The 24529-nt window shown below is 58.6% G+C and overlaps 1 protein-coding gene across 3 annotated transcripts in view; it reads left to right on the top strand.

The window, feature by feature from the left end:
* The window catches only part of RIN3 (Ras and Rab interactor 3), a 123505-nt gene that overhangs the window by 77862 nt on the left and 21114 nt on the right, over positions 1-24529 (top strand). For 2 of the 3 annotated variants that reach the window (XM_070593099.1, XM_070593100.1), the window contains exons 5-7: positions 7535-7626; positions 14597-16165; positions 18101-18409. In XM_070593099.1, the coding sequence (XP_070449200.1) occupies positions 7535-7626; positions 14597-16165; positions 18101-18409 (1970 nt within the window). Of the gene's footprint in view, positions 1-7534; positions 7627-14596; positions 16166-18100; positions 18410-22391; positions 24048-24529 lie in introns of those variants that run through there. The other variant, XM_070593101.1, reaches the window with a different exon arrangement.

A 24529-nucleotide genomic window follows, 5' to 3' on the forward strand; every position in this document is an offset into this window, starting at 1 on the left:
GTCTGGTAACCGCGCTCAGAACTTCTCTAGTTATTCAAAACTGGTTCCAGATCAACAGGAATTTAAAAATACATTTGGGTGCCAGAAGACAATAGCTTAAGCTACGGGGACTTGACAAGGGCTGGCTAGAGGCTGGGCAGGATGTCGTGGGGTACAGGGCTCCAGACCCACTTCTCCCTGCTTCAAAGAGACCATCCTTACTGCCTCTGGTGAAAACTATGCTCTACCCAGAACACCCCTCCTGCCTACCTGCACCCTGCTGGGCCTCGATGGGCAGAAAAGGTGATGCTAATAATAATAGTTGCTAACACCTGCCATCTACTGAGGGCTCTCCAGGGACCCAGCGCTAAGGGTCTTTATATCCAATATCTTTTTAAATCTTGCAAACAATTCCACGAGGTAAGTGCTCTCGTTCCCGTTTTACAGATGAGGAAATCGAGGCTAAGTGAAGTAACTTGCTCAAGGTCGCACAGCTGGTAGGTGGCAGGTGGCGATTCAAAGTAGATCAAGCTCCAAGGTCCGTGACCTTTACTACGGCCGCCCCACTGTGTGCATCCTGCAGTAACTCGCATGGCCTGCCATGGCCCTCCAGACCCACAGGGCAAAGCCTCAGAGGGCCCCGGCCCTTTGTACATGTGACATGTCGAGTTCTCAGAGAGACGGGCCCTTTTGTGTCCTGAGAATTTCTTACTTTAGCAGAAGATGCCCAGCATGGCACATGCTAGGTGCTTTGAATGAATGAATGAATGAATGAATGATGGCCTAATTGCAGAGCCCAGAAATTGAGCTGGTTACTGAATCTCTCTGAGGCTCGACTTCCTCTTCTGTAAAATGGGAGTAGTGGTACCCATTAGGGAGATGCTGCAGGAGGAAATCAGGTAACGAGAAGCACACTGCCCACACCCAGGATATGTCTGGTCCTGTTTCCACGGTGGGGCCCTAGGAGGGTGTCTGGGGCGGTGACTTTGTCTGTGTCCAGGAGATCTGGAGCTGTGACCACCAAGCTCACCACTGTCGCCTCCCAACCTTTCCTCCTCTGGCTGCTGTTTCTCCATGTTCCAGAAGAGCAGGTGCCTGTTTGCCCACCCTCAAGCACTCAGGGAACCCACAAGGAGGTCACCGGGCTCAGAGCCCAGCATCCCTGTGTTTGGGGGAGGGGATGTTAGCGCCAAGGCCACCTCTGAGGTGTGACATGCTGCAGGAGGAAGAGCCCCAGGCTGGGAGTGGAAGACCCCTCACCTCGCTGTGTGACCTTGGGCCGGTCACACGACCTCTCCTGGCCCTGGTTGCCTCTCTGTCAAGGGGATGGTAGCCAGGATAGAACAGCGAAGTGCTAGAGGCCTGTGGTCCTACAAATCGGACATCCTGCCCAGGAGACTCCCAGACGCCCAGGGCAGTGGGAGATGAACCAGAGATGCACAGAGCACCTATGTGGGCCTGCAGGGTCTTGCACAGGGCGACGTTTTGATCCATGCTGAACACCCTGGTGAAAAGTGCCAGTCCTGGCTCTGAGACAGGTGTCCTCAACACCTCGCTGAGCTGCAGGCCCACCCCACCCCCTCCTCCTTCGCAGAGCCTGCTCCCCAATGGGCACTTGGGGCCCCTGTGGCCTGGGCTGGGTGCCTGTTCATTGAGCACACTCCCCACGATAGTATGGACCAGCCCCGAGTCAGTCAAGCAGCGTCCTGAAGCCGTCATCAGAGCAGGAGGCCCCATCCTTCCCGGCCCAGCTCTCGTCAGGAGCACGTGCTCTGCTCTGCCAGCAGCCTCCGCTCCCGTACAGAGGGCACGGGTTCTGCTTCAGGGTGCTCACCCCACACCTAACGCGAACCTTACTGCTCCACCATGGATGGGAGTCTGGCTTCCGGAGGGGGTTCCAGACCTGGCAGGGTCCCATGGTCACCCAGGGAGCTGGTTAAACATACACGCTCCTGGGGCCCACTGCAGAGATTCTGACTCAATGAGCTTGGGGTGGGGCACAGGAATCTGCATTTGTAACACACACGTATAGGAAGTCTGCATTTATAACAAGCTTATCTGCAGATAGGGTTCAGGAACCTTTTCTGGGGAAATGATAGAACTCTGCTGAGGGTCTCCTACAGATAGATGTTGAGAGGGTCCCCATGCAGGGGGTGCTAAAGGACTTGCCCCTGAGGAGAAGGCAGCAGGGGCCTGGGGAGCAGGACCAGGAAGGGAGAGAAGCCCAGGAGGATGCAATTGCAGGTGCCATTGCAGCCTCAGCTGGATCCCGAGGCAGCTCTGGAGCATCAAGGAGTCCTGGAGGTTGTCCGCCTTAAGGCCACAGGGCTGGGCTTTTGTACCCCCAGGCCGGCCAGCCAGCCCCCGTGGCACACCCAGGCATCTGTGGCTCTCCATAGGGCCAGTGGGGCAGGCGGGGAGGCTCAGCATGCCGGGACAAGCCTCTGAGGGTCACGGGTGCCAGCCCCCAGGAGCAAATCTGGCAGAGGCTGGGCGATGGGTGTGCCGAGCTGCTGAGGGCATCGAGGGGTCCGTGCAGGGCGGCCACAGGGGTGCCGTAATCAGCCTCCACCGCCTGGGCCTCTGTGCCGAGTCAGGCTCTGTGCTGTTTGCCGCCCCCAGGCTCTAACTCCCGCAGGCACTGGAGTGGCTGATCTCACCTGCAGACCCACTTCCTGGGGCTGATGACCCCCTGCCCCCGGGTTGTGCTGAGGATCAGACACGAAGATCCTGGGAAGGGGCTTAGCAGAGCGCCTGGCACGAAGCGAGTGCTCCAGAAACCATGGAGCGTGTTCCTACTGCTGTTGTAGATGGGGAGACCGAGGCTGGGGCTGGGACCTGCCTCGGGTGACACAGCTAGATTTTGAGCCGGGTCTGAACCCAGGTGTGTCTGACTCCTGAGCCGCGGCTGCCTCTGCCCAGCACACTGTACCAGGCCTGCAGCCAAGAACACGGGTGTGCTGCTTCCCCAGCCCTCCCTTTCCAGCTTGGGAGTGTAGAGGCCCTCTGGGTGGAAGGGGTGACTTTGGAGGCCCGGCAAAGAAGGGCAGGAGGAGAAATCTAGGTAGAGGAAACTGCACGGGCAGAGGCCCAGCGGTGGGAAAGCTGTGGGCTGCTCAGGAGCGGCTCCCTGGGGAGACCCGGACACGTGGGTAGGAGATAAGATGCTGGGAAGGCCTTGAACGCAGAGCCCCGGGGTTGTGGGACCTCCTTCCGCAGATGCAGTGAGCTACACTGCTCCTCACAGTCAGATGGCGATTGGCCACTGGAGCGTGAACACACTTGGTTGTTTCTGGAGCACTCAACACGTATGTGCCAGGCGCTCGGCTGAGCCCCATAAGGATCCTGAGGTCCGACCCTCAGCACACCTTGGGGTCAGGAGTCAGTAGCCTCATGAACTGCTTGCCATCAACGAAAATGAGGAAGGAAGGGAGGGGCCCCTTGGGCCTGTCCTCCCCTGGAGGCATAGTGACTAAGCTGCCACCCTCCTCCCGGCAGGGGGAGGGGATGGCGGGCTGGTCCTCTTCTCCTTTGAAGAAAGCTCTTGTCAGTGTCTGCAGCCGCATTCCCAGCTGCCTCAGGAGCCACTGTGTGGCCTTTGGATGGTCCTGGTGAGCAGGACAGAGAGGAGCCTGGCCCCTCTGCTCGGAGGCCGAGGAGCGCCCTTGACCTGCCCTTGACTCCTCAGAGGAGGAGGAAGCACAGGCTCCCACCAGATGCAGGTCCGGGCCGCGTGCTTTCTGTGCCCCGGCTCGTTGAATTCTCAGAACAACCCCATAAGAGGGCACCGTGCCCCTGCTGTGAGACCAGGAGATGGAAATGTCCCCCAGCCAGGAGTGGCCTGCTCGGTTCTAGCCGGGTCTGTCGATTCTAGAGTTCGTGCTGGTTTTCCCTGGCTTTCTCCCTCTCTCTCACTTAAAAAATGTTTTTACCAAAATGAGATCATGCTTTTCCCTCTACAGTGGTTGACTTTCAAAGCCACAAGAGTCACCCAGGATCTGTGAGGAGATGGAGCTGAGGGTGCCAGGGGGCGTGGAGGGGACTCAGATCACTGTCATAGGCCTGGGCCTTCCCCCCCAGAAGCACTCCCACATCACCCCAGAACTTTCCAGGACATGGGGAGCAGGGTGCCGAGCAGGGGAAGAGAGAACCAGCCTGTACCAAAGAATTAACGAGATAATCTACATGGGGTGTGGTGTTTCCCAGTCCGTGGGTCGCAGCCCACTGGGGGTGTGGTATGATACAAAAATATATTTGCTCTTTGTCCAGGTTCCTGACACAGAGCTCCTGAAAGCTGGAATTTCCTGAGCGATGGGGCAGTCTCTTTTTATTCGTAATGAGCCCCTTCTACTCACACCTGAGTTTATGCTAAGAGGTGACACGGGTGGGGCCCCTGGACAGCCTCAGGGTGGGGCAGAGGGCTAGACCTTTCAGCCCCACCCTCCGACCTCCCAGTCGTGAATGCAGGCGGTGCTGGGAGGGTGGCGCGTCCAGAGGCGCATGGAGGCTCCATGCCCCTCCCCCATACCTTGCCCTCCGCATGTCTTCCCTCTGGCTGTTCATGAGTCGTGTCCTTTATGATAAACCGGTAAATGTAAGTGTTTCTCTGAGCTCTGTGAGCCGCTCTAGCAAACTATCGAGCCTGAGGAGGGTGGCGTCATGGGGACCCCTGATTTATAGCCAGTGGCCAGTACAGGTGTCCTGGGACTTGCACCCGGCATCTGAAGTGGGGGTGGTCTGGCGGGACTGAGTCCTTAACCTGTGGGTCTGCGCTGACTCCACACAGTTAGGGCCAGAATTGAATTGACTTGTGGAACACCCCATTGGCATCCTGAGAATTTGAGAATTGGCTGTTGGCATTAGAAGGCACCCCAGAGGAGGTCATAAAATCAGTGTTTTGGATCATGACTGGGTCTTTTTAAATGAAAAATTAGACTAGATGAGAAAACGTCAGGCAGTGTCTCATGGAGTTAGAATAAGTCTTGTTGTGCTAAACTCATGTTTCAGCTATGTGTGAGTTCGTGTGTGTGTATACACACTGAATCGCAATGCCAGATATGTTTCTTACTGGCAGTCGTGGTCAACAAAGTTTGAGAAACTCTGGCTAGAGCAGAGGGCTATAGGCTGGGGGGGTGGCATTTGCACCCCAGCAAGTGGATAAATGGACCCACCAGAGTGTGGGGGAAAATAACAGAACACTTATTCTAAAAATCCCATTCTTAAAATTTCTATTTTTGTGAATACTTTTTAAGGGACTTAACAGTTGATAAGGAAATATATATGGACGTTCTGGAGAGGTGCTTAATCTTCGTTTCTATCGACAGCCCTTGTTTGGGGGCCATGGCCCCCACCCAAGGCTGTGTCCATCAGGGTCCCCTTGGGAGCTGTTTAAAAAGGTGGATTCCTGGCCCACCCCCAGATGCAAACTGACAGCCCCTGGGCCTGGACCTGGGAATCTGCATTTTTAGCAGCTCCCCCAGGGGATTCGGATCCAGAATTAAGTAATATAAAGATATTAATGCCTGCCATAGGGTTGTTGTGATATAATAATAATAATATCACGTGCTAAGGTCCCAGCCCAGTACCCGGCATATAATATTTGCTCAGCGAACAGCCCCGTCCTGTGGACTTTTCCTCGCGTGGGCAGAGGCGGCCCCTGGGTGAAGTGCTGAACTGGGTGCATAGGGAGCAGAGATGGGTGAAATCCTTGAAGGACACTGGGTCCCGGAGAAGGAGAAGGTCCGTGGTGCAGCCCTGAAGGACACGTGAACTCTCAGCAGATGTAGGTGGAGGGGACCAGGGGTACGTTCCCTCTACGCAAAGCTCAGAGCGGGGAGTGAGCGAGGCACGTCGACTGCAGGAAAATGAGCATGACCTTTCGGGAGGCAGCGAGGAGGCCTGGAGTGTGACGGGAAGATCTGTGGTGGGCAGAAGGGGAGCAAGCTGGAGGGGCAGAGCCAGGGCCTGGCTGGGGTTCAGGCTGGGGCGTAACCTGCAGCTGCCACTGCAGCCTCCTGAGCAGCAGACTGACGAGGGTCGGTCTGGACGGTCCTTTCAGCAAATACCCTTTGAGACCCTGTGGTGTGCACTGAACACCGTGGGGCGTGGGGACCTCCCAGGGCTCCCAGGACCCACAAGCAGCGTTAACTGGGAGGGGACGAAGGGTGCGTATGGACAGTGAGGCCGTGAAGACCAGGGAGGGTGGCTCTGGCCAAGGGCCATCACGGACGATGGGGTTCCAGTGACTGGAATCGGGGTTTGGGGAGAAGGCAGTCACCAGAGCGAGGTGGGGTGGCGTGGTCGTTAGCAGCCCTCACGGGAGCTGCTGGGGTCATGAGAACTGCTGTCAGGGGTCCTCTCGGTCTTCTTGTGGGTTCCGTAAGCCGTTATCCCTTTTCACAGAGGAGGAATCATGGCTGGAGAGGGGAGTCAGCGTCAGACTGTGATGGGCCTGCAAGGCCAGGACAAGGTGTTGGACTGGGACTGCCCATCCTGGGGCTGCTGCAATGCCACACTCCCCTCCCTGGTCCTGTGAAACAGCCCTGTGCTGGGAGTCAGGAGGCCTGGGGCCCAGCACACTCTGCCCTTGACCTGCTGTGTGGCCTGGACATATTCCTTTCCCTCTCTGGGCCTCAGTCTCCCCATCTGTACAATAAAGGAGGAGGGTGCCTGAGTCCCTTCTGGGAAATCTCTGGAGAGAGCTCTAAAAAGTGCCCCGTTCAGATCAAAGGCAGCAAATAGATGGGGCCGGCCTGGTGGCATAGTCGTTAAGTTCACATGCTCCACTTCGGGCCAGGATTCGCAGGTTCAGATCCCGGGTGCAGACCTATGCACAGATCATCAAGCTATGCTCTGGCAGCATCCCATATACAAAATAGAGGAAGATGGGCACAGATGTTAGGTCAGGGCCAATCTGCTTTGCCAAAAAAAGGAAAAAAAATGGCAGCAGATAGAGCTAACTGTATGTTGTCAGGGAAGCCTGATTGTGTGCTTACTAGGAGCTCTCTGTGTGCTCTCTGGGCTGTCTGACTGTGTGCTCACTGGGGGCTGTCTGTGTGCTCACTGGGGGCTATCCATGCACTCAATGGGGGAAGTCTGACTGTGTGCTCACTGGGGAAATCTGACTATGCTCACTGGGGGCTGTCTGTGCGCTCACTGGGGGAAGTCTGACTGTGTGCTCACTGGGGAAGCCTGACTGTGCGCTCACGGCACATCTCGGTGTGGAACAGTGAGGATCAGAGAGCAGGAAGGGGTGGATCACTCACTTTACCCAGAATAGCGCCTTAGAGGAAGCCAGAAAGTCAGGGGAGAAGCCGGGTCCCCCACTCCTGAGGAGGAGCTCCTGCATCTCTGGGTCCCTGATGCTGGCCGCCAGGATGCTCCCTCAGCCCCAGACTCAGCCCTCAGCCCCGGGCAGCTGCCCGTCTGCGTGGAGCAGCTGGGGGCGAGCTGGGCTTCGTTCTCCCTGCCTGTGGGTTTGGGGGCTGTGAGGACGGGGGGAATGGACACACGGCTCCCTCCCCACACCTGACCTTCGACCCCCGTGTCTCCACAGAGATTTACTGCCCTTCACGCTGCGACTGCCCCGGGCCGTCCTTGAGGCCAGCAGCTTCACAGACCTCGAGACCATCTCCAACCTGGGCCTGGGTGAGTCCCTCGGAGGGCAAGGGGAGGTGGCGGGGCCTTAGGAAATGGGGCCACAGGACTGCCTTGCCGACCACCTGAGCAGAGAGACGGCCCCCAGGCTGAGGCCATGCTGCATCCCGAGTCCCAGCTCCCACGGGACTGCCTGCCCCCTCCTCAGGCTGCTGAGCCCTCTCGAGCCATTTTTCAAAGTGGATGTTTGAAGCTCCCAGGAGGTCTGATGCACGACCTTGTTGGGGCTGAGGGAGCTGGGCCACCAAGGCCAGCACAGGCTGACCTGTTGTTAGTGCCTGGCTCTGGGAGAGGCTGAGCCCAACGTCAAGGCCCTTCTCAGCAGTGGCCAGAGTTGGGGACCAGCTGCCCCCACAGCCCTGGCCCCCAGCTCCACCTTTGTCGGAAGGAAAAGCAGCGTGAGCGTGGTCAGGGGCTGGGGTGTGGCCCCTGCCCCCTTGACCTGCCCTCTGCCCAACCACCTGACCCTGAGCACAGCCAGCCTGCCCTTGTCCCTCTGACCTTTTGAGGGATGAAGAGGGGAGAGGAAAAGAAAGAAGAAAGACAGGAAAAGACAAGGGCGTTTCTGGTGCCTGCCCTTGCACACGATAGTGAGCCGAGCCCACGTCCATTGGCTCTTCCGCGTTGGCCTTGCTGAGCACTCTCAAAGATGAGGTCAGTGGGCGCTGACCTCTGACCAGGGCCTCGTGCTGGCCCCTGGGAAGCCCAGGCTCACAAGTCTGGAGCCGCTGGGAAGCCAGGCCGTGCGGCTCCGTCTGCCGTGTCGGGAGCAGAGGGTTTCTTACAGGGGGAGCAGGGAACATGTTTCTGGCAGCTGCTGCAGGAGCTTCTGCGAGCCCCAGATCCGGAGGAGAGGCCCAGAGCCTCATAACCTGGGGCCACCAGCTCCCATTTATGACCAGAGCAGTTAATCAGTAAGTCTTTATCAAGACTAAACCCCATGCGGGACCCTGCACTGCACGCGCCTGAGCACAACGCCCAGCACACAGTGGCGCCCATTCCCCGGTGCCGGTCAACGGAAGAAGCAAGGACGGAGAGGGCAGGACTGGGTCGTAGGGGAAGTCAGAGCTGGGATCAGAGAAGACAGCCCCTGGCTCCCGGGCTAGGCTGCTGTCCCCCTGCCCAGAGGGCCACTGGACAGCAATGCGAGATGCCACAAGGCGGCTCATGGTCACAGGCCAGGGAGTAGGAGAAGTCAGGGCCCTGGGGTGTCCACACAGAATGAGCACTGACCCATTCTGACCTCTTTACCTGTCCTGACTCATCTCATCTGCCAACAGCCCTGCAAAGGAGGTTCTGTTATTATAATCCGCTTGTTACAGCAGGGGAAACTGAGGCACAAGAGGCAGGTAACACGTCTGGTGTCACATGGTCCGTGGCGGAGCTGGAATCTGAACCCAGGCCGTTCAGCTCCAGCACCCACCCCTAACTCCTTCTCCAGACTCTCCCAGGTCTGATTTCCCCAGTTAATACACTTCCGGGTGTTTTCAATTGATATTGGAGATAACACTGAACTTCAGCCCCAGATATTTTAACTGTTGAGCTCTTACCCTCCCGGGAGCTCAGACGTAGGACAGATGACAGTGGTGTGACTTGCATAGTCCAGTGACATCCCCCCGAGGTCTAAAGCAGCGTGGGTGACACTCACTGAGTGCACTCGATAGGCACCATCTTGTGTAGTCCTTGTGTCCCCATTTTAAAGATGGGAAATAAAGTCTTGGCACAGCTGAGAAACTTGTCCCAGGCACCCGGGCGGGAGAGAACAAAGCCGGGATGTGCCCTGAGGGCTCTCTGACTCGGCGCAGCCTCTCCACCGGCCCTCGGCTACACCGCATCGCCTTGCAACAAGCAGTCCGTGGCCGTTTGAGGCCGAGTCAGTAGGGCAGAAGATGTGTGGGGCGGTCTGGGAGGCTTCCTCTGAGAGGAGGCAGGTTCTTTGCACCTGGAGGAGGCTGGCTGCCCCTTAGCCCTAGGGCACGCGTATCTGCGACAAGCTGCTCCTCTTGGGAACCAGCGGCAGTTCAGACTGTGTCAGCACTCACTTCCTCGAGAAGGCGATTTAAATGAAACCTGAGTACATCGCAGCTTAGGAACCAGAGGGATCTGGTCAGACCCAGTGTCCCCAAGGGCTGGAGGGTGTAAAGCGGGGCTCACCAGAATAGCTTTTCTCTGGAGCCAAGGAAAGGGTAACTTGTCAATCCATCCTCAGAATGCATGGAGACCCAGAGCTGAAAGGATGCCTCCTGCGGGAGGCCGGAGGCCTTGGCTCTGAACGTGCAGCTTGGGCCTCCCACCTTCACAGTCGTGATAAATATGCAAAGGCCAGCGTATGCCAGGGGCCTGATGCACAGGCATTTTGCCCAGCAGGTCACGCATTGTTCTAGGCAAGGGACTCTTGTGGCCAAGAACTGAAACCCCCTCAAGCCAGCATAGATGAAAGGGGACTTAGGGAAGGGGCGGTGGGGAATCTCCGAGAAATGCAGCGGAAGGTCAGCGGGCTATGAGGGCAGCAGCAGCCATTCCAGCACTGCCGGCCCCTCCCCTCCCCCTCCTGGTTCCTGCTCCCGGTCTGCCCCCACCAGGCTCTGACTCAGCCCACTTCCACCTGATAATCTTGCTACTGGAATGAGTTTATGAGGCATATGTGTTTCCTATCGCTGGTGCCAGCACTTCTATTTTTCTGGCATTCTACTCACTTTTGACGAAATGAGTGGAATGTAATAAATATCCAAATCATTGCACAAGCCGTGCGTGCAGAGAGGGACGATGTCACTGAAACGGAGCTCTAGATTTGCAGGCTCAGCACAATGTGACAGCCCAGAACGTTTGCTGGGGAGCTGACGTAAGAAAGTCCACGTCTGGCCCTGGTGTTCCAGCCAGCGTTCGAAAGGGCAGGCAATATATAGGTCCAGTCCTGGGCCCACAAAGCTGATGTAGGGAGCAATTCAGCACTAACGATACGCAGTAGATTCTGGGTGCAGAAGAATCGAGAGACAGCGATGGCAAATGAGGGTGAGGTTTGCACAGCTTCTCAGACGTGTTTGCAGCGTATGGATGTTTAATATTTTTAAACTATGTTCAGAAAAGGCATATGTTCTACAGCACTTCCAAGTTTGCGTGTAATTTGGCTTTTCCTCTACGTTACATAATGAGAATTTTCCTAGTTATTAAAATTTCATGGAAAACTCGAGGTGGAATGACTGTGCCACAACCCATCTTTGGGGTGCCCCAAAAATATTTATTCACTGAGTTTATTGGACTCTCGAGCTGTTTCCGTGGCATCTGGAATACTTTGCTGCGTTTACTCTTCCCTCTCTGTCCTGCCACTAGCTAGGGGCAGTCCAGGTGTGAAACCTTTGTCACTTTTGCCCTCAGCGCTGACAGCCCAGCCCCTGGCTAGGCCCAGGCCCTCTGAGGATTGTCAGAGTGGGCACCTGGCAAGAGGCGTCCCCAGCCGGGGCGCAGGAGGCTGCAGGGCCAGCAAAACATCTGCCTCAGTCTGAGGGCAGCACAGAGCCCTGAAGGCACAGGCCCTTGGGGGAGCTCCGGCCGCTGAGCTAAGGCTTGGCCTGGTGCCACTGGGCACAGGTGCCCACAGCTGTGCCAACCACTAGGATTGCGTGACAGCGTTCCGCTTCTCCTCTGGCCTCGACATTCGTGGGCTGCAGGGAAAGTTACCTACTTCCTTCTTCTTGAACATAAAGTCCTACCCTGCCACCGTGGCTCCCTAACAGGTCCCCAGGCCCCAGGCTGCAGCCCCTCAGGTCCCAGCTTCCCCTACCCTTCAGAGTGGCATTGGCTTGGAGGCCTCTGCCCTGCCTGGGTGCAACGTCCAGACCCGTCTTGTGGGCAGGGGAGCAGTTCCTGGTCACCCAGGCCCGGGGCCCGTTTCTCTGAACCCCAGGTCTGCTCCACTCCCGCCAGAATCCAGATCCGAGCGATGGAAAATGTGTTCTCTCTTTCTGCATGTGATGGACCCACCCTGCTCCTGAGGCAGGCTGTCCAGCTCGTGGTCCATCTGCTCGTGGAGTTCCTCGGCCCTCCTTTTTGCCTCCTCCTCATTCTCTTGTCTTTAGACATCCTCTCGTGATTCAGGTCATCCCCAAGTTGCCGTCAAACTGAGCTTTGCTGTGTCCCACCCCACCGAACCCCTGCCTCTCCACTCTGGCCCGCTCGGATGAGCTCCTCCTCTGGAAGCCCAGAGCCAGTGGGGGGGAAGGGGGGGAGCGGGGCAAGACAAAACCAGAGAAGTGCGGTCCAGGGACGGCCACTCCGGTCAGAGCGTGCCCCAGAGCCGGAGGAGCAAGAGGAGAGTAAGTGAGGCCTGGATGTGTCAGGACAGCTCCTCCAAACAAGCCACCTTTGACCTGAGTCTTGAAGGATGAATGAGAGTTTGCCTGGTGGAAAGGGTGGGACAGGCATTCTAAGCAGAGGGAACAGCATTAGCCAACACCTGAAGGTGGGGCAGCCCATGGCGTGTTCAGAAAGAAGTGAGAGGCAGAGAGAGTGAGCTGAAGACTCAGTAGGTGACTCTGGAAAGATGTGCAAGGCCACATGCCACAGTTGGAAGTGATTCTGAGCAAATAGCAGCCAAGGCCTAGGACAGGCCCGGCACAGTGCCACAAAGAGGAGAATGGACTTGCGGGGAGGTGGGATGGAGACAGGCTGTGGCCATGATCTAGGAGAGCAATAAGGGGAGGCATGTCCAGGCATGGGCGGGCAGTTCTGTATATCGTCTGCCCCATGACCTCCACCTTCACCCAAAGGGAGGGGCTTATGGGAACTAGGAGGTGAGCTGGGACCCTCAGCTCACACGTGAGGCTGCTGCCCAGTTCCCCTTTGAGTCAGACTGGCTGCCTGCTGCTCCTTGCTAGGAAAACTGCCAAGGAGACAAGTTTATTGGGCCTTTGTAGAGGGGGCACGTGCTTCAAATGCTCGCTCCCGGGGCCAGAAATCTGTGCGCCGGATGCAAAGAGAGAGAGTGGACCAGTCACGGAGGGGTCAGTGGCTGCCCAAGAAAGCCCAGGGCCCAGACAGCCACGAAGAACAGCTTGCCGGGTCATGGGAGCCTGGAGACGCCCCCTCCCGCCTGGCCCGCTGTGTCCTCAGCTAGTGGCTGTGCTGTGCACAGAGCTACACATTGCAGAGTCACCGGGCAATTTGTCATCCTCATTGTTGTGGGGACAACTGGCCACAGCACTCAGGCTGCAGACCCGGGTCTCTGCTGAGGACAGGGCCGAACCACGACCTGGCTTTCCTCCCCAGTCATGGCCCCACCGCAGAGGGCATGCACACGGCTCGCTTTCACTCGTTTCTCAGCAGCCCCATCGTCCTGGGGTTACACCCTGCTCTCCTTGATTGGGTTTGCGACCCCCTGGCCAGCAAGGTGTCGAACACCCACATGCCCAGCATGCCCATCCCTCGGGGCAGGCGGTGCACACGTGGCCCTCGGCCATCTTGTGCCAGCCCCTTTCTTGCAGTGTCAAGAGTCTGTTGTCTTAGCACATCCCCAGTTCTGGGCTGCACACCGCCCTGCCCCCCACCTACGCCAGGAGAGCAACCGAGATGGGAAGTGTCACAATTTCCTACGAAGGAAGGCACAACACGGCCGCTGAGCATGCAGGCTGGAGATCCAGCCTGAGCTGGTGCCAGTCCAGCTCCTTCACTGCCAGCCTGTGACCTTGGGCAAGTTCTCTAACCTCCCCAGCTCTTCTTCATCTGTGACACAGGGACAGTGTTAGGACATACACCAGAGGGGGTCAGGGGTCAGTGAGCTGACCCACGTAGAGTGAGCAGCCCACAGCAGGACTCAGTGCGGCCTGCTCCTGTTTCTGTCTGCGATGTGATTTTTGGTGGTTTTCTTCCGGATGGGTCCCTCTCAGAAGTGAGGAGCTCCTGGTGAGAGGCTGGAGGCCTGGCCCCCCCACAACAAGGGATCCTGCGCTATTGAGCCCCAAATTAACAGGGTGAAGTCGCCATGGGCTCCATGTTCCTCTCCTGGACGAGCTGCTGGAGCGAGCTCAGCGTGGCCTGCCAGCCGACTGACATTGTTCTCAAAATGTGGTGCCCTTTGCGGAGGGTCCTGAGCTTCGGTCAGCTTCCCCGTAGGGCTAGGTACCCAGAGGTCCAGAACTCCTGAGCTGCTCAGCCCCCCGTGTCCTTTAGTTTGGATGTCCATGCCCCTTACCCAGAACAAGCCTGGCGTGACCTGCGGTGCCTGGATGGGGATGGGCCTGCTGGGGGCGCGGCGGCCACGGGCTGAGTCCGCAAGGCCTGGGTTGGTAGAAAGACCTGTGCTGAGACTTAGCTCGGCAGTGCAGGAGTCCCCGTTTCTGAGCCACCCCCCAGCACACACCCGCTGGGCCTGGGGCAGCTTCCTGTTTCAACATGGAGCTTGACCAGAGGCAGAATCATTTTGCAGTGGCCAGGGGTTCCCCACCCGGAGGGTCAGGTCTGAGCTCACGGGCCACAATCCATAGGTACTTCCTTCCTGCATCCAGCCACTGTGGTGGCCGAGACAGGCCTGAAGCATTTTTCCTGTCGGGACCCCATTCTAGAGATGACTAGACTGAGGCCTAGAGAGGTCGGATGGCCTAGCCCAGAGCACCCAGCTGGTCAGCTGCGGGCACTCGGGGCCTTCGGTCCCTCCATTGCCACACGTGCCTGCACTTGGCGTCATGGGTGCTCCATGTGGGCTCTCACATGCCAGGGGACAGAACTGAAGCCGAGGGTGCCAGGCCCGCCGTCCCCGCCCCACCCCAGCACTGCCACGGAGGTTGGCCTGGGGCTTCCCCTCTCGAGGCAGGAAGTGGTGGGCTGGGTTTAAAACAGTCTGAGAGGGAAAAACAACCCTCCTGGGCCCAGCAGAGTGAGCACCGGCCAGGCCCCCCATCCAGCTCTGCCACCAGCGCCCCCCACCCCGAGCCCGGGGCTGACTGCCTCTGCCCCTCTTTCTCCACAGGCTTCTGGGGCTCCTCGCTGAACCCCCCACGAGGAGGGGGGAGCCCAGGGAAGCCCTCAAGAGACCCGGCGCCCGGAGCGCCCCCCGCCTCCAGCCTCCGGTCGGCCTCCCATCGCGAAAACTGTGCGTGCGAGATCAAGCTGTCCGCAGGAAACGACCGCCTGTGGTTCGTGAGCCCCATCTTCATCGAAGACTGCGGCAGTGCCCCGCCCGCTGACCAGCCGCCCCCTGGAAGCTGTCCCTCGCACCCCTCGCCTCCCACCTCTGATGCTACCTCACCCACCGCCAGGTGGGCCCCTCGCCGCCCGGCGCCCCCTCCCCCGACGCCCCCTCTCCCTCCCCCTGGCCCGGCCCGGCCTCCTGCGCCCCCAGCTCCTGCTCAGGCCTGTCCTTTACCCAGTTCTCTCCCAGTGGCGGCTGCTCCCCCACCTTCAGAGGCCCTTCCTCCCTCACCCCCAGCATCCGCCCCTCACCTCACACCCCAGGCCCCAGGCCCCCCAGACCATCCCAGCCAGCCACCCATGACAGCCTGCGAGAGGCTCCCACGCCCCTCCACGGGCCTCGGCTCCCTCAGGGAGGAAGAGATGAAGCCAGGGACAGCCCCCGGCCCCTTGCAGCAGGCCCCCAGCCCTCCACTGCCGGTGAAGAAGAGCCTCCCAGCTGCTCCCCCGAGACGCCGCATCCCTGAGAAGGCCTCCCTGCAGGACCAGGACGTGGGGATGGCGGCCAGGGGGATGGCGGCAGAGGGCGACCAGCTAGGTCTTTCCAGGACGTCCCAGCTCAGCCTGCCCCCCCAAGGGACCTCAGACAGTCCTGAGGACAGGCCTCCGAGGACCACAGGGCAAGGCCAGGAAGCAGCGGCCAGCGAGCCGGGCAGCCTGCCAGAGCTGCCGAGAAAGATCCGGCAGCCCCCCGTCCCGCCCCCCAGGAAGAAACGGGTGTCCCGGCAGCTGGCCTCAGCCCTCTCCAGTCCCTCGGAGAGAGCCGAGCTCCCCACGGAGGAGACGGCGCCTGAGAAAGCCACGTCGGGGCCCCCCAGGGAGGGCCATGGCCCTGCCTCGCAAGCCGGGGCTCAGAGGCCACACAGCCGGGCCCCCGCCCGACCCCAGAGCACGCCCGAGTTCAAGGGCTCCCTGGCCTCCCTCTCGGACAGTTTGGGAATGTCGGCCTCGGCCACTGACCAGGACTCCTACTCGACCAGCAGCACAGAGGAGGAGCTGGAGCAGTTCAGCAGCCCCAGCCTGAAGAAGAAGTCGTCGATGATCCTGGGCAAGGCCCGCCACCGCCTGAGCTTCGCGAGCTTCAGCAACGTCTTCCACGCCTTCCTCTCCACCAACCGCAAGCTCTACAAGAGGGTGGTGGAGCTGGCCCAGGACAAGGCCTCGTACTTCGGCAACCTGGTGCAGGACTACCACGTGTACAGCCTGGAGATGATGGCGCGCCAGACCTCCAGCACCGAGATGCTGCAGGAGATCCGCACCATGATGACCCAGCTCAAGAGCTACCTGCTGCAGAGCACCGAGCTCAAGGCCCTGGTGGACCCCGTCCTGCACTCGGAGGAGGAGCTGGGTCAGTCCCGGGCAGGGCCAGGAGCGCGCGGGAGGGAGGGCTAAGGGCAGGCGATCCACCTTCTCCACGAGCTAACCGCTGGGCAGCTCGGCCGTGCGCCTGGTTCTCCCGGTGGGCGATGCTCAAGCCCGTAGGAGGCTGGGCAGGACCCGCTCTCAGGATGCCCCCGGTTTTGTCGGGGAGACAAGTCCCGGGAGCAGTGAGAGGCCCAAAGAGGTGCAGACACGTGTGGCTACTGAGGGCCAGTGAGTCTCTGCAGCGGGTCTAGTGGCTCTCGGAGGGGCCGCGACCCTGGAGGGCAGGGGCTGCACGGGAGGAAACAGGCCCCGGGAGGGGAAAGGGCTGGGCCAGGGTCGCCCCGGAGCGGGGGCAGTGCGGGAGCTGACCACACGGTCCCTGCCTCCAGGTCACCGCGCCTCCACTGCAGGGACTCTGAGGGCAGTGGGGTCGGGGGGCCGGCCTGGGAGGGTGGGCAGGAGTGGGGCGAGGGGAGCAAGGCCGTCACGTGGTCCCCTGGCGAAGAGGCTGGAGAAGCAGCGGGGAAGAAGGAGGTGGCAGGATGAGGATCCGGGACCGCCAGGCCCGGCCCCAAACCCAGCCGCGGGCCAGTGCCAGGCCTGCGTGGCCACAGGGAAAGGTTACTGGGGCCTCAGCCGAGACTCAGCCACGGGGCCTGAGCCCCTCCCCACCCCCGGGGACTGGCAGCTCAGTGTCCCCCCACGGGGGCAGGATTTGGGAGCTCCCCAAGCTGGGCCGGTAGCCGAGACCCTCCTCCTGGGGATGGGGTCATGCCAAAAAGACTTCCCGAGAATAATTCCCTGCTGTCTCTCTAAGCATGGCTGTGGTGTCAGGTAGACATGGGTCCAAATCCTTGTTCAGCCCACAGCTGGCTGTGTGATCCACGCCGTCAGAGCCTCAGTTGGTCCGTCTGTAGAAGGCGGGTAATGGTGGGTATGCTGCAGAGTTGCTGCGAGATCAGAGCTGACCGACTCCCTTTCTGCTAGATGATCAAGATGCCTCTTGGATAAGATGACATGTGGACAGTGAAGGAATCAGCTGTGTGCACAGCTGTAGAGTGACTTCTCCAGGCAAAGGGAGTAACAGGTGCAAAGGCCCTGCGGCAGGAGCAGGCCTGGCGGGTTGGCGGAGCATCAAGGAGGCCAGCTGGCTGGAGCAGCATGAGTATGAGGAAGCAAGCGAGATGATGAGTGAGAGGCTGTAGGACCAGGTCATGGAGGGCCTTGTGGCCACAGGGAAGTCTCTGGCTTCTACTGTGCATGAGATGGGAGCCACAGGAAGGTTCTGAGCTGAGGAATGTCACGATCAGACACGCCACAAGAGGATTACACTGGCTGTGCCGAGAATGGACTATACGGGGCCAAGGCAAGCAGCAACTAACATACCTCAGGCAAGAGATGATGGCAGCCTAGGGCAAGGTGGTAGCCTGGAAGGGTGAGAAGTCAGGTTCTGATTTACTGTATTCTTGAGAATAGGGTCAAGTGGATTTAGGAATTGAAAGAGAGACATCAAGAATAATTCCATCAAACATTCACTGGGTACCCAGGCCCTCCGTGTACAGGTGCTCAGGTTGTACACTGCACAACTCCAATGTGAATAGTGCCCTTTGAAGTTGCATACTGTCAGGTGGCCCTCTGAGAGTTTCTTCTGTGCCAGGCCCTGTGAAAAGCAGTGGGATACAATGTTTCAGTCCTGGAGGGCTTCTGCGCCTGTGTCTTCTTTGCAGGATCTTTGCACTGTGAATATGCTACAGTGTCTCATGTGTCGTAACTACGGACTGTAACTGCCGGGGCTGTGAGTGTGTCCTCCTGGGGACCAGGGGACGGGGATGGCCACACTGTTGGGCAGCAAGGCCTGGGGGCAGCCTCCTTGCCGCTCGTTTCCTCACCCCTCGCCCCCGCCCTTGCCCACCTGCAGAAGCGATTGTGGAGTCGGCCCTGTGCAAGTGTGTCTTGAAGCCCCTGAAGGAGGCCATCAACTCGTGCCTGCACGAGATCCACAGCAAGGACGGCTCGCTGCAGCAGCTCAAGGAGAACCAGCTGGTGATCCTGGCCACCACCACCACCGACCTGGGCGTGACCACCAGCGTGCCCGAGGTGCCCACCATGGAGAAGATCCTGCAGAAGTTCGCCAGCATGCACAAGGCCTACTCGCCCGAGAAGAAGATCTCCATCCTGCTGAAGACCTGTAAGCTCATCTACGACTCCATGGCCACTGGCAACCCAGGTAGGGAGCTGCGGGGCGGGGCGGGGCGGGGCCATGGGGTCTGTGACCCCTCCTACCCAGGACGCCAGAGCTCTTGGAAGCACTGATTCAGAGGCCTGTGGGGCAGGACCAGGCGAGGTGGGAGTGGGGTTCCCGGCACCTCTCAGGGGTCCCTGGGGACCAGCATGGGGGCTGCGATTGGCCGTGTTCGGGCGAGGAAGCCCCCCCAGACTGCGCCTTTGTGCGAATCAGGAAAAAGCACTGTGTCCTAGGGTGCTGTGACAAAGTACACAGACTGGGCAGCTTAACCGGAATGTGTCTCACGGTTCTGGGGACCAGAAGCTGGAGACCACAGGGCCAGCAGGGCCATGCTCCCTCGGACGCTCGCCAAAGAACGGCTTGCAGGCCCCTCTCCCAGCTTCTGGTGGTGTGTCTGGGTCCAGGTGTCCCCTGTTTATAAGGACACCAGTCATATCAGATTAGGGGCCACCCCGCTCCAGTCTGACCTCATCTTATCTAGTTACATCTGCGATGACCCCATTTCCAAATGCAGTCACCTTCCGAGGCACTGAGGGTGAGGGTGTCAACCTGTGACCACAGAGGGATGCGCTCAGCCCCTCACAGCTGCCTAACTCCACGGGTGGTCACAATTGCTCCCCGGCAGTCACGCTGGGCTGCCCAGCCAGGCCTGCACGTGGCCGAACCGGCTCGGAGCCTGTGGTCAGAGGGGGCATGTGCAGGCTGGCTGGTCTGGGATGGCCTTGCCACGTGCTGGGCGGTTGACTGGCAGCTCACTGGTCTGCAATGGGGGTGACTGGGCCATATGTGTCTCATTCTCCGGCAGGTGACCCCACGCTCCTGCCTGTGGCATCATTGGGGCCCGAGAGGGCATGTGCAGCCTGCAGGGCCACTCAGGGCCTGGGCTCGAACTGGCACAAAGCCACTGTGACATACATCACTGGCTTGTTTAGTCACAAGACCAGGCCAGATTTGAGGGATGGGGAGCTAGACTTCCCTTCTTGATCGGAAGAGCCTCAAAGTCACGTTGCAATGAGCACAGACATAGGGAAGGGCATCATGCGGACCATTTATAATCCATTTACCACAGCATTCCTCCAAGCAGACAAGAGCAGCCATCCTGCACCATGGCACAGACCTTAGTGAACAGAACGCTGGCTGCGTTTCATCTGCCGCTCCTTCAGCTGGCCACTCTTGTGCAGTGAGCAACCTCTGTAACTGTACATGACGGTCATGGTAATGGAGACTGGAAGGATTGTTACCTCAGTAGCCACATAGACCTGGGTTGAAACTCCTTGTCTGTCGCTTAGTACCTGTGTGACCTTGAAGGATTTACTTAACCCCTTGAGGCCCAGCTTCTTCACTTGAAGAAGCTGCTTTACAAAGAGGGAAAAGCAAGACCTCTCATGGTACAGAAGCCACACTCGGTCCCTTGTTGTGAATATTAGAGAAAAACATGTCCCCCTCAATGCACAGCACCTCGCAGTCTCAGCCAATGGTGGCTGCTTTAGGGGAGGAATTCTCTGCGTCTCTTTGTGGAAGTGTGGGCCAGTATGGCCATGGGCCAACAGAAAGCAGTGGTCAGTGTGTGACTGGGGGACGGTGCAAGGTCGCTGTCCCCTCACAGGCCTGGAACAGGCCACAACTCCAGGTCGGGCTCCCTCTTTTGGATTAAAGTGACTTGTGTCCTACAGCCCTTGGTTAGGATGAATATTGATCCCGGTGAGCAGATCCCCACGCCGAGTCAGAACCACACGGGACACGTTATCGTCACGTTGGGAAGGTTATTGGAAGAGAGGGTGCTGTCGTGGAGATGAGACGTTAAGTGGAGGGTTTCGTGGGGTGAGTGTGAGAGTCAGAGGCTGGGTGACCTGTGCCGTCCGGGCCCCAGAACGGCCAGCACGTGGCTCCACCAATGGGAACCTCCTCAGGGTCCCCAGGGGAGCACGGCGGGTCGGCGCACAGCCCGCAGGACGTGGAGCCCTCAGAGTTGGACACGGTCAGCCCGCGGTGTGGATCCCGGGAGAGTGGCCGGCTTGCCTCGCAGCAGCGACGTGAAGCTGGAGATCCGGTCGTGGCGTGGCAAAGGGCTGCCGGGGACAAGCCAGGAACCTTCTCAGAGCGAGGCAGCCTCAGAGCTGCAGCAGCCGGGGATTGAGGCGGGCGGGGGGTCCTGCCTGGTGTGGGGGGGAAAGCTGCCGGAAGGGAGGCAGAGCCCGTCAGGACCAGGCTGGGAGCAGCCTCAGGGAGGCCAGGCAGGCCGGCCTGTGCCGTTGGAGGAACATGGAAGAGGCAGGTCTGGCTTTCCTTCCCAGCTGTGTGGCTGTCTTCAGGCCACTTAGGTGTCTGAGCCTCAGTTTCCCCCTGTGTTAAATGGGCACAACCAGACCCCCTTGCAGGGCTGTTGTGAGATTCAGCTGAGGCTGCAATTTGCGTCTATCCCAGAGGCCAGGGCTCTGTCAGGACAGTTACCTCCCCGTCTGACCCCGTCTGAACCTCTGATGTGGGGACTCGTGTCTCCCTGGGTCGTGCCGGTGCTCAGGGTGAGGGCGGACCCGGAGTCGTTGTCACAAGACGGCCTTGGGCCTCAGAGGGCTGTGCCATCCTCCGCGAGTCCTGGTTGACTCAGAGCCTTGGGCTCCTGGAATTCTTTTAAACGCCCCCTCTCCAGGCAGTGACTTCAAACAGTGATTTTTGCTGACGATGAATTTGCTTACTAAGAACTTAGCAGACAGCAGGAAACAGGGGAGGCAATGGCTCATTGTGAGGGAGAAGGAAAGGAAAGAGAGGCAGTTGCTAGAGAGGGCGTGCCGGGGGCAGCCTGGGAAAGAACGGAGCGGGAGCGGTGCTCATGGTTTCCCTGTTGCCAGCAGATGGGAGGCTGGAATCTCCGCTGATTCCGAAGCCAGCGCCCGGCAGAGACTCTGAGCCCAGAAATCCAGCCCGCAGTCAGGGTTCCCAGTGAAGAGTCCCTGCCAGGAACAGGCGGGTTTCTCATCAGGGAACGGACAGCGTGTTCTCCCCGTTGCTGGGTGAGCACTGGACTCTGAGTTCAGTGGCTCCCAGTCTCACCTCTGCCCTTAGCAGACCGCGGCTGCCCGACTCGGAGCCTTGGCTTGTTCACCTGGGAGGAAGCAGGCTTGGCTGGGAAGAGCACGGGCTTTGGGGTTAATTCGTGGACCTGGTTTGAACCCAGCTTCGGTGCAGGGGGTGGGCGAGCACACAGAAAACACTAGGGTGGAGCGGACCCTGAGAAGTTACTGATCTTCCAGGGCCCCGATCTTCCCACTGATGAAACGGGGCTGGGAATGCCTCTCTCAGGGCTGTCGCAAGGATCAGATGCGACCCAATACGTGTGCGGGTGTCCAGGAGATGTCCGGAGGCAGACATGGCTACCTCTGCACTGCGGTCCCCAAACACAGAAGCTGAACCCCTCCGTGGTCTCCAGGCTGGGCTCCAGGAGGCACTGCCAGGCCCCTAGAGGGACACGGGGCAGGCTGGGCCCCATGCTGGCTCCACCGGACAACCTGCTGGTCCCTGGTGTACACGCAGCGTTCCATGTGGGATTCTGTTTGAAATGAACAGTTCTGCTGCTAAATTTGAGGGGCTTTTTAAAACCTGTCATTTGGAAATAATTGCAGACTTCAAGAACTTCAAGACTAGAAATAGTGCATCACCATGGGCACATCCACCTCCCCTCGGTGGCTTATTCATCTCTTATCCCAGTTGCTTTCTCTGACAATATTTTTATCTCACCCGCCATCCGTCCTCCAGGTGGTCGCTTGACCTAATAAGGTCCTTTGTAGTGTTTCCTCCTCCAGTTCGGGATCCATCAAGGGGCAGGGGTTGTGTTTAATCTGGAACATTCCCACAGCCTTTCTTTGTCTTTTATGACCCTGGTATTTTTAGGGAATACAGGTTTGCCTCCCCACCCCCCACCTTTTTTTTTCTTTTTAATAGAAGTTCCTCATTTTGTGTTTGCCAGATGCTTCCTCCTGATTAGATGGAGCTTATGCCTTTTCAGCCAGACTGGCTCCTAAATTCTCTTCTGACTTTGACGTTCAGCATCTGAGGACCAGGCCCTCCGCCCCGGGCATTCAGCCCACACCTCCCTCCTGCCGGATGCTTCCAGCGGCTTGCTACTCAAAGTGTGGTCCGCAGACCAGAGGCCACGCTTGGAAGCCCTGGGAGCTGTTGGTGACCCCACAGAGGGCAGAACTCCAGCCTGGGTCCTGCCTGCCACCACCACTGACCCTTTCCTCCCACCCACCTGCCCCAGCCCCCTCATCTCCCGGAAGAAAGCTCCACCCATTGCTGGCGATAGTGACTGGTGGTACCCGCGTGGCCCACTGAGACAAGGACACGTAGGGCCTGCTGCCGCCAGGACCTGCTGGAGCAGTGGGAAAAGGCCTGAGTTAACTGGCCATCTTATCCAGAAAGGTAGTTGCTACTTGTGATCTTGATACCGATGAGCCAGCCTTCAAACCTAGAATGTTCTCACTCCAGAGTCTGCGCTTTTATTGCTGTCCCGAGCAGCCAGCCTGGGAACAGCCCCCAAGGCTCCTGAATCCCCATCAAGTGCTTCTTCCTGTGCAGCAGGTTTAGGGGCCTCTGTCAGGCAGGGCGGGGTGGGGGGCAGCTCACGGGGACAAATGGCTGGAGATCAACTTGGCCCCCATCCTGCAGCCAGGAGCAGACTGGGTTCTGCGTGAGGCTTGGTGAGAGCAGTCAGAGCTTCTAGAATCATCGCTCCTTGTTACTTTGACAAACAGCTTATTCCCACCTCTTCAACATCTGAGACCAGACATTCAGGGCTGCCCTGCTGCTGGGGAGAAATAGGTTCGAGCCCAAGAACTCATCCTTGAGATGGGAGGGGGTGGGAGGGAGGAGCGAATGTGGGTTCTTTCTAAAAGAACATGAAGAAGCTTCTTTTAACATAGATAAAGAGTGGGAAACATCCAAGAGGGCGGTGAAGGCAACAGGCAGCTTTTTCTGTTCCTTCGGTGGTCTGTGTAAAAACCCCGATACTGCGCTTCAGGAAATGGAACCTGGCTCCTGGCCCTGGGGGTCAGGGTGCCCAACAGCCAGGTGATTGGATGTGGTGGCCAACGGGGTGGCCCCAGAGTCCTGGAGTCCCTCAGGCCCCTCGCCAGCCACCTCCCTGGCCGAGACCACTCCGTCAGCTAGGACTCTCCCGTTGGTTCAGACGGAGGCAGAGGCTGCGGGTTGGATGGGAGGAGCGAATTGGATGGAAACCCCAGGGGCACAGAGTGCCAGGCCTGTGACATTGCCTGGAGGTGGAGAGGACGGAGAGGGAGGAGAGGCTGTGGGTTTTAAACATCTATGTTAGGGGCCGGCCCCATGGCTGAGTTCCTGCACGCTCCGCTTTGGGGCCCGGGGTTCGCCGGTTTAGATCCTGAGCGCAGACATGGCACCGCTCATCAGGCCACGCTGTGACGGCGTCCCACAGAGAGGAACTAGACTGACCTACAATTAGAACATACAACTCTGCACTGGGGCTTTGGGGAGGAAAAAAAAAAACAAGGAGGAAGATTGGCAGCAGATGTTAGCTCAGGGCCAATCTTCCTCAAAAAGAAAAAATCTACATTAAAAAAGTCTAAACTGATTTCTGATGACAAAAGTCGCTAATGTTTATTGTTGAAAAAATGTTTGGTATCTTGGTGGATTTCTTTCCCGTCTTTTTGAAGTAGATATAAATAGGTAGGTCAATAGGTAATCAGTTAGAGAAACGCTTGCTACTGTAACAGATAACCCTCGTCATCTCTAACGTCGTCGCTCTGAAGAAGTGAAGCACAGGCTTGCTTCACACCCACAATAGAAATGGGGTTCGGGCCCTTTAAGGTGTTATGTTCTGAGGATTGCAAGACCTGTTACCCTCCTGTCACTCATAACAACCACGTCTGACATTCCTCACGTGCCAGTAACCCAGCAGGCGCCATGCTAACCACTTTCCATCTGTCCTGTCATTGAACCTCACAACCACCCCACGAGGTGTGGACGCTGTGGTTCTCCCCATTACACGAGGAAACTGAGGCTCAGCGAGGCCACGCGCAGCACGCCAGGGTCACACCTGAGCCGGTCAGTGGCGGACCTGGGACTCGG

Source organism: Equus przewalskii, chromosome 25 (genome assembly GCF_037783145.1).
Source record: "Equus przewalskii isolate Varuska chromosome 25, EquPr2, whole genome shotgun sequence".
In the NCBI taxonomy this organism is placed as follows: domain Eukaryota; kingdom Metazoa; phylum Chordata; class Mammalia; order Perissodactyla; family Equidae; genus Equus; species Equus przewalskii.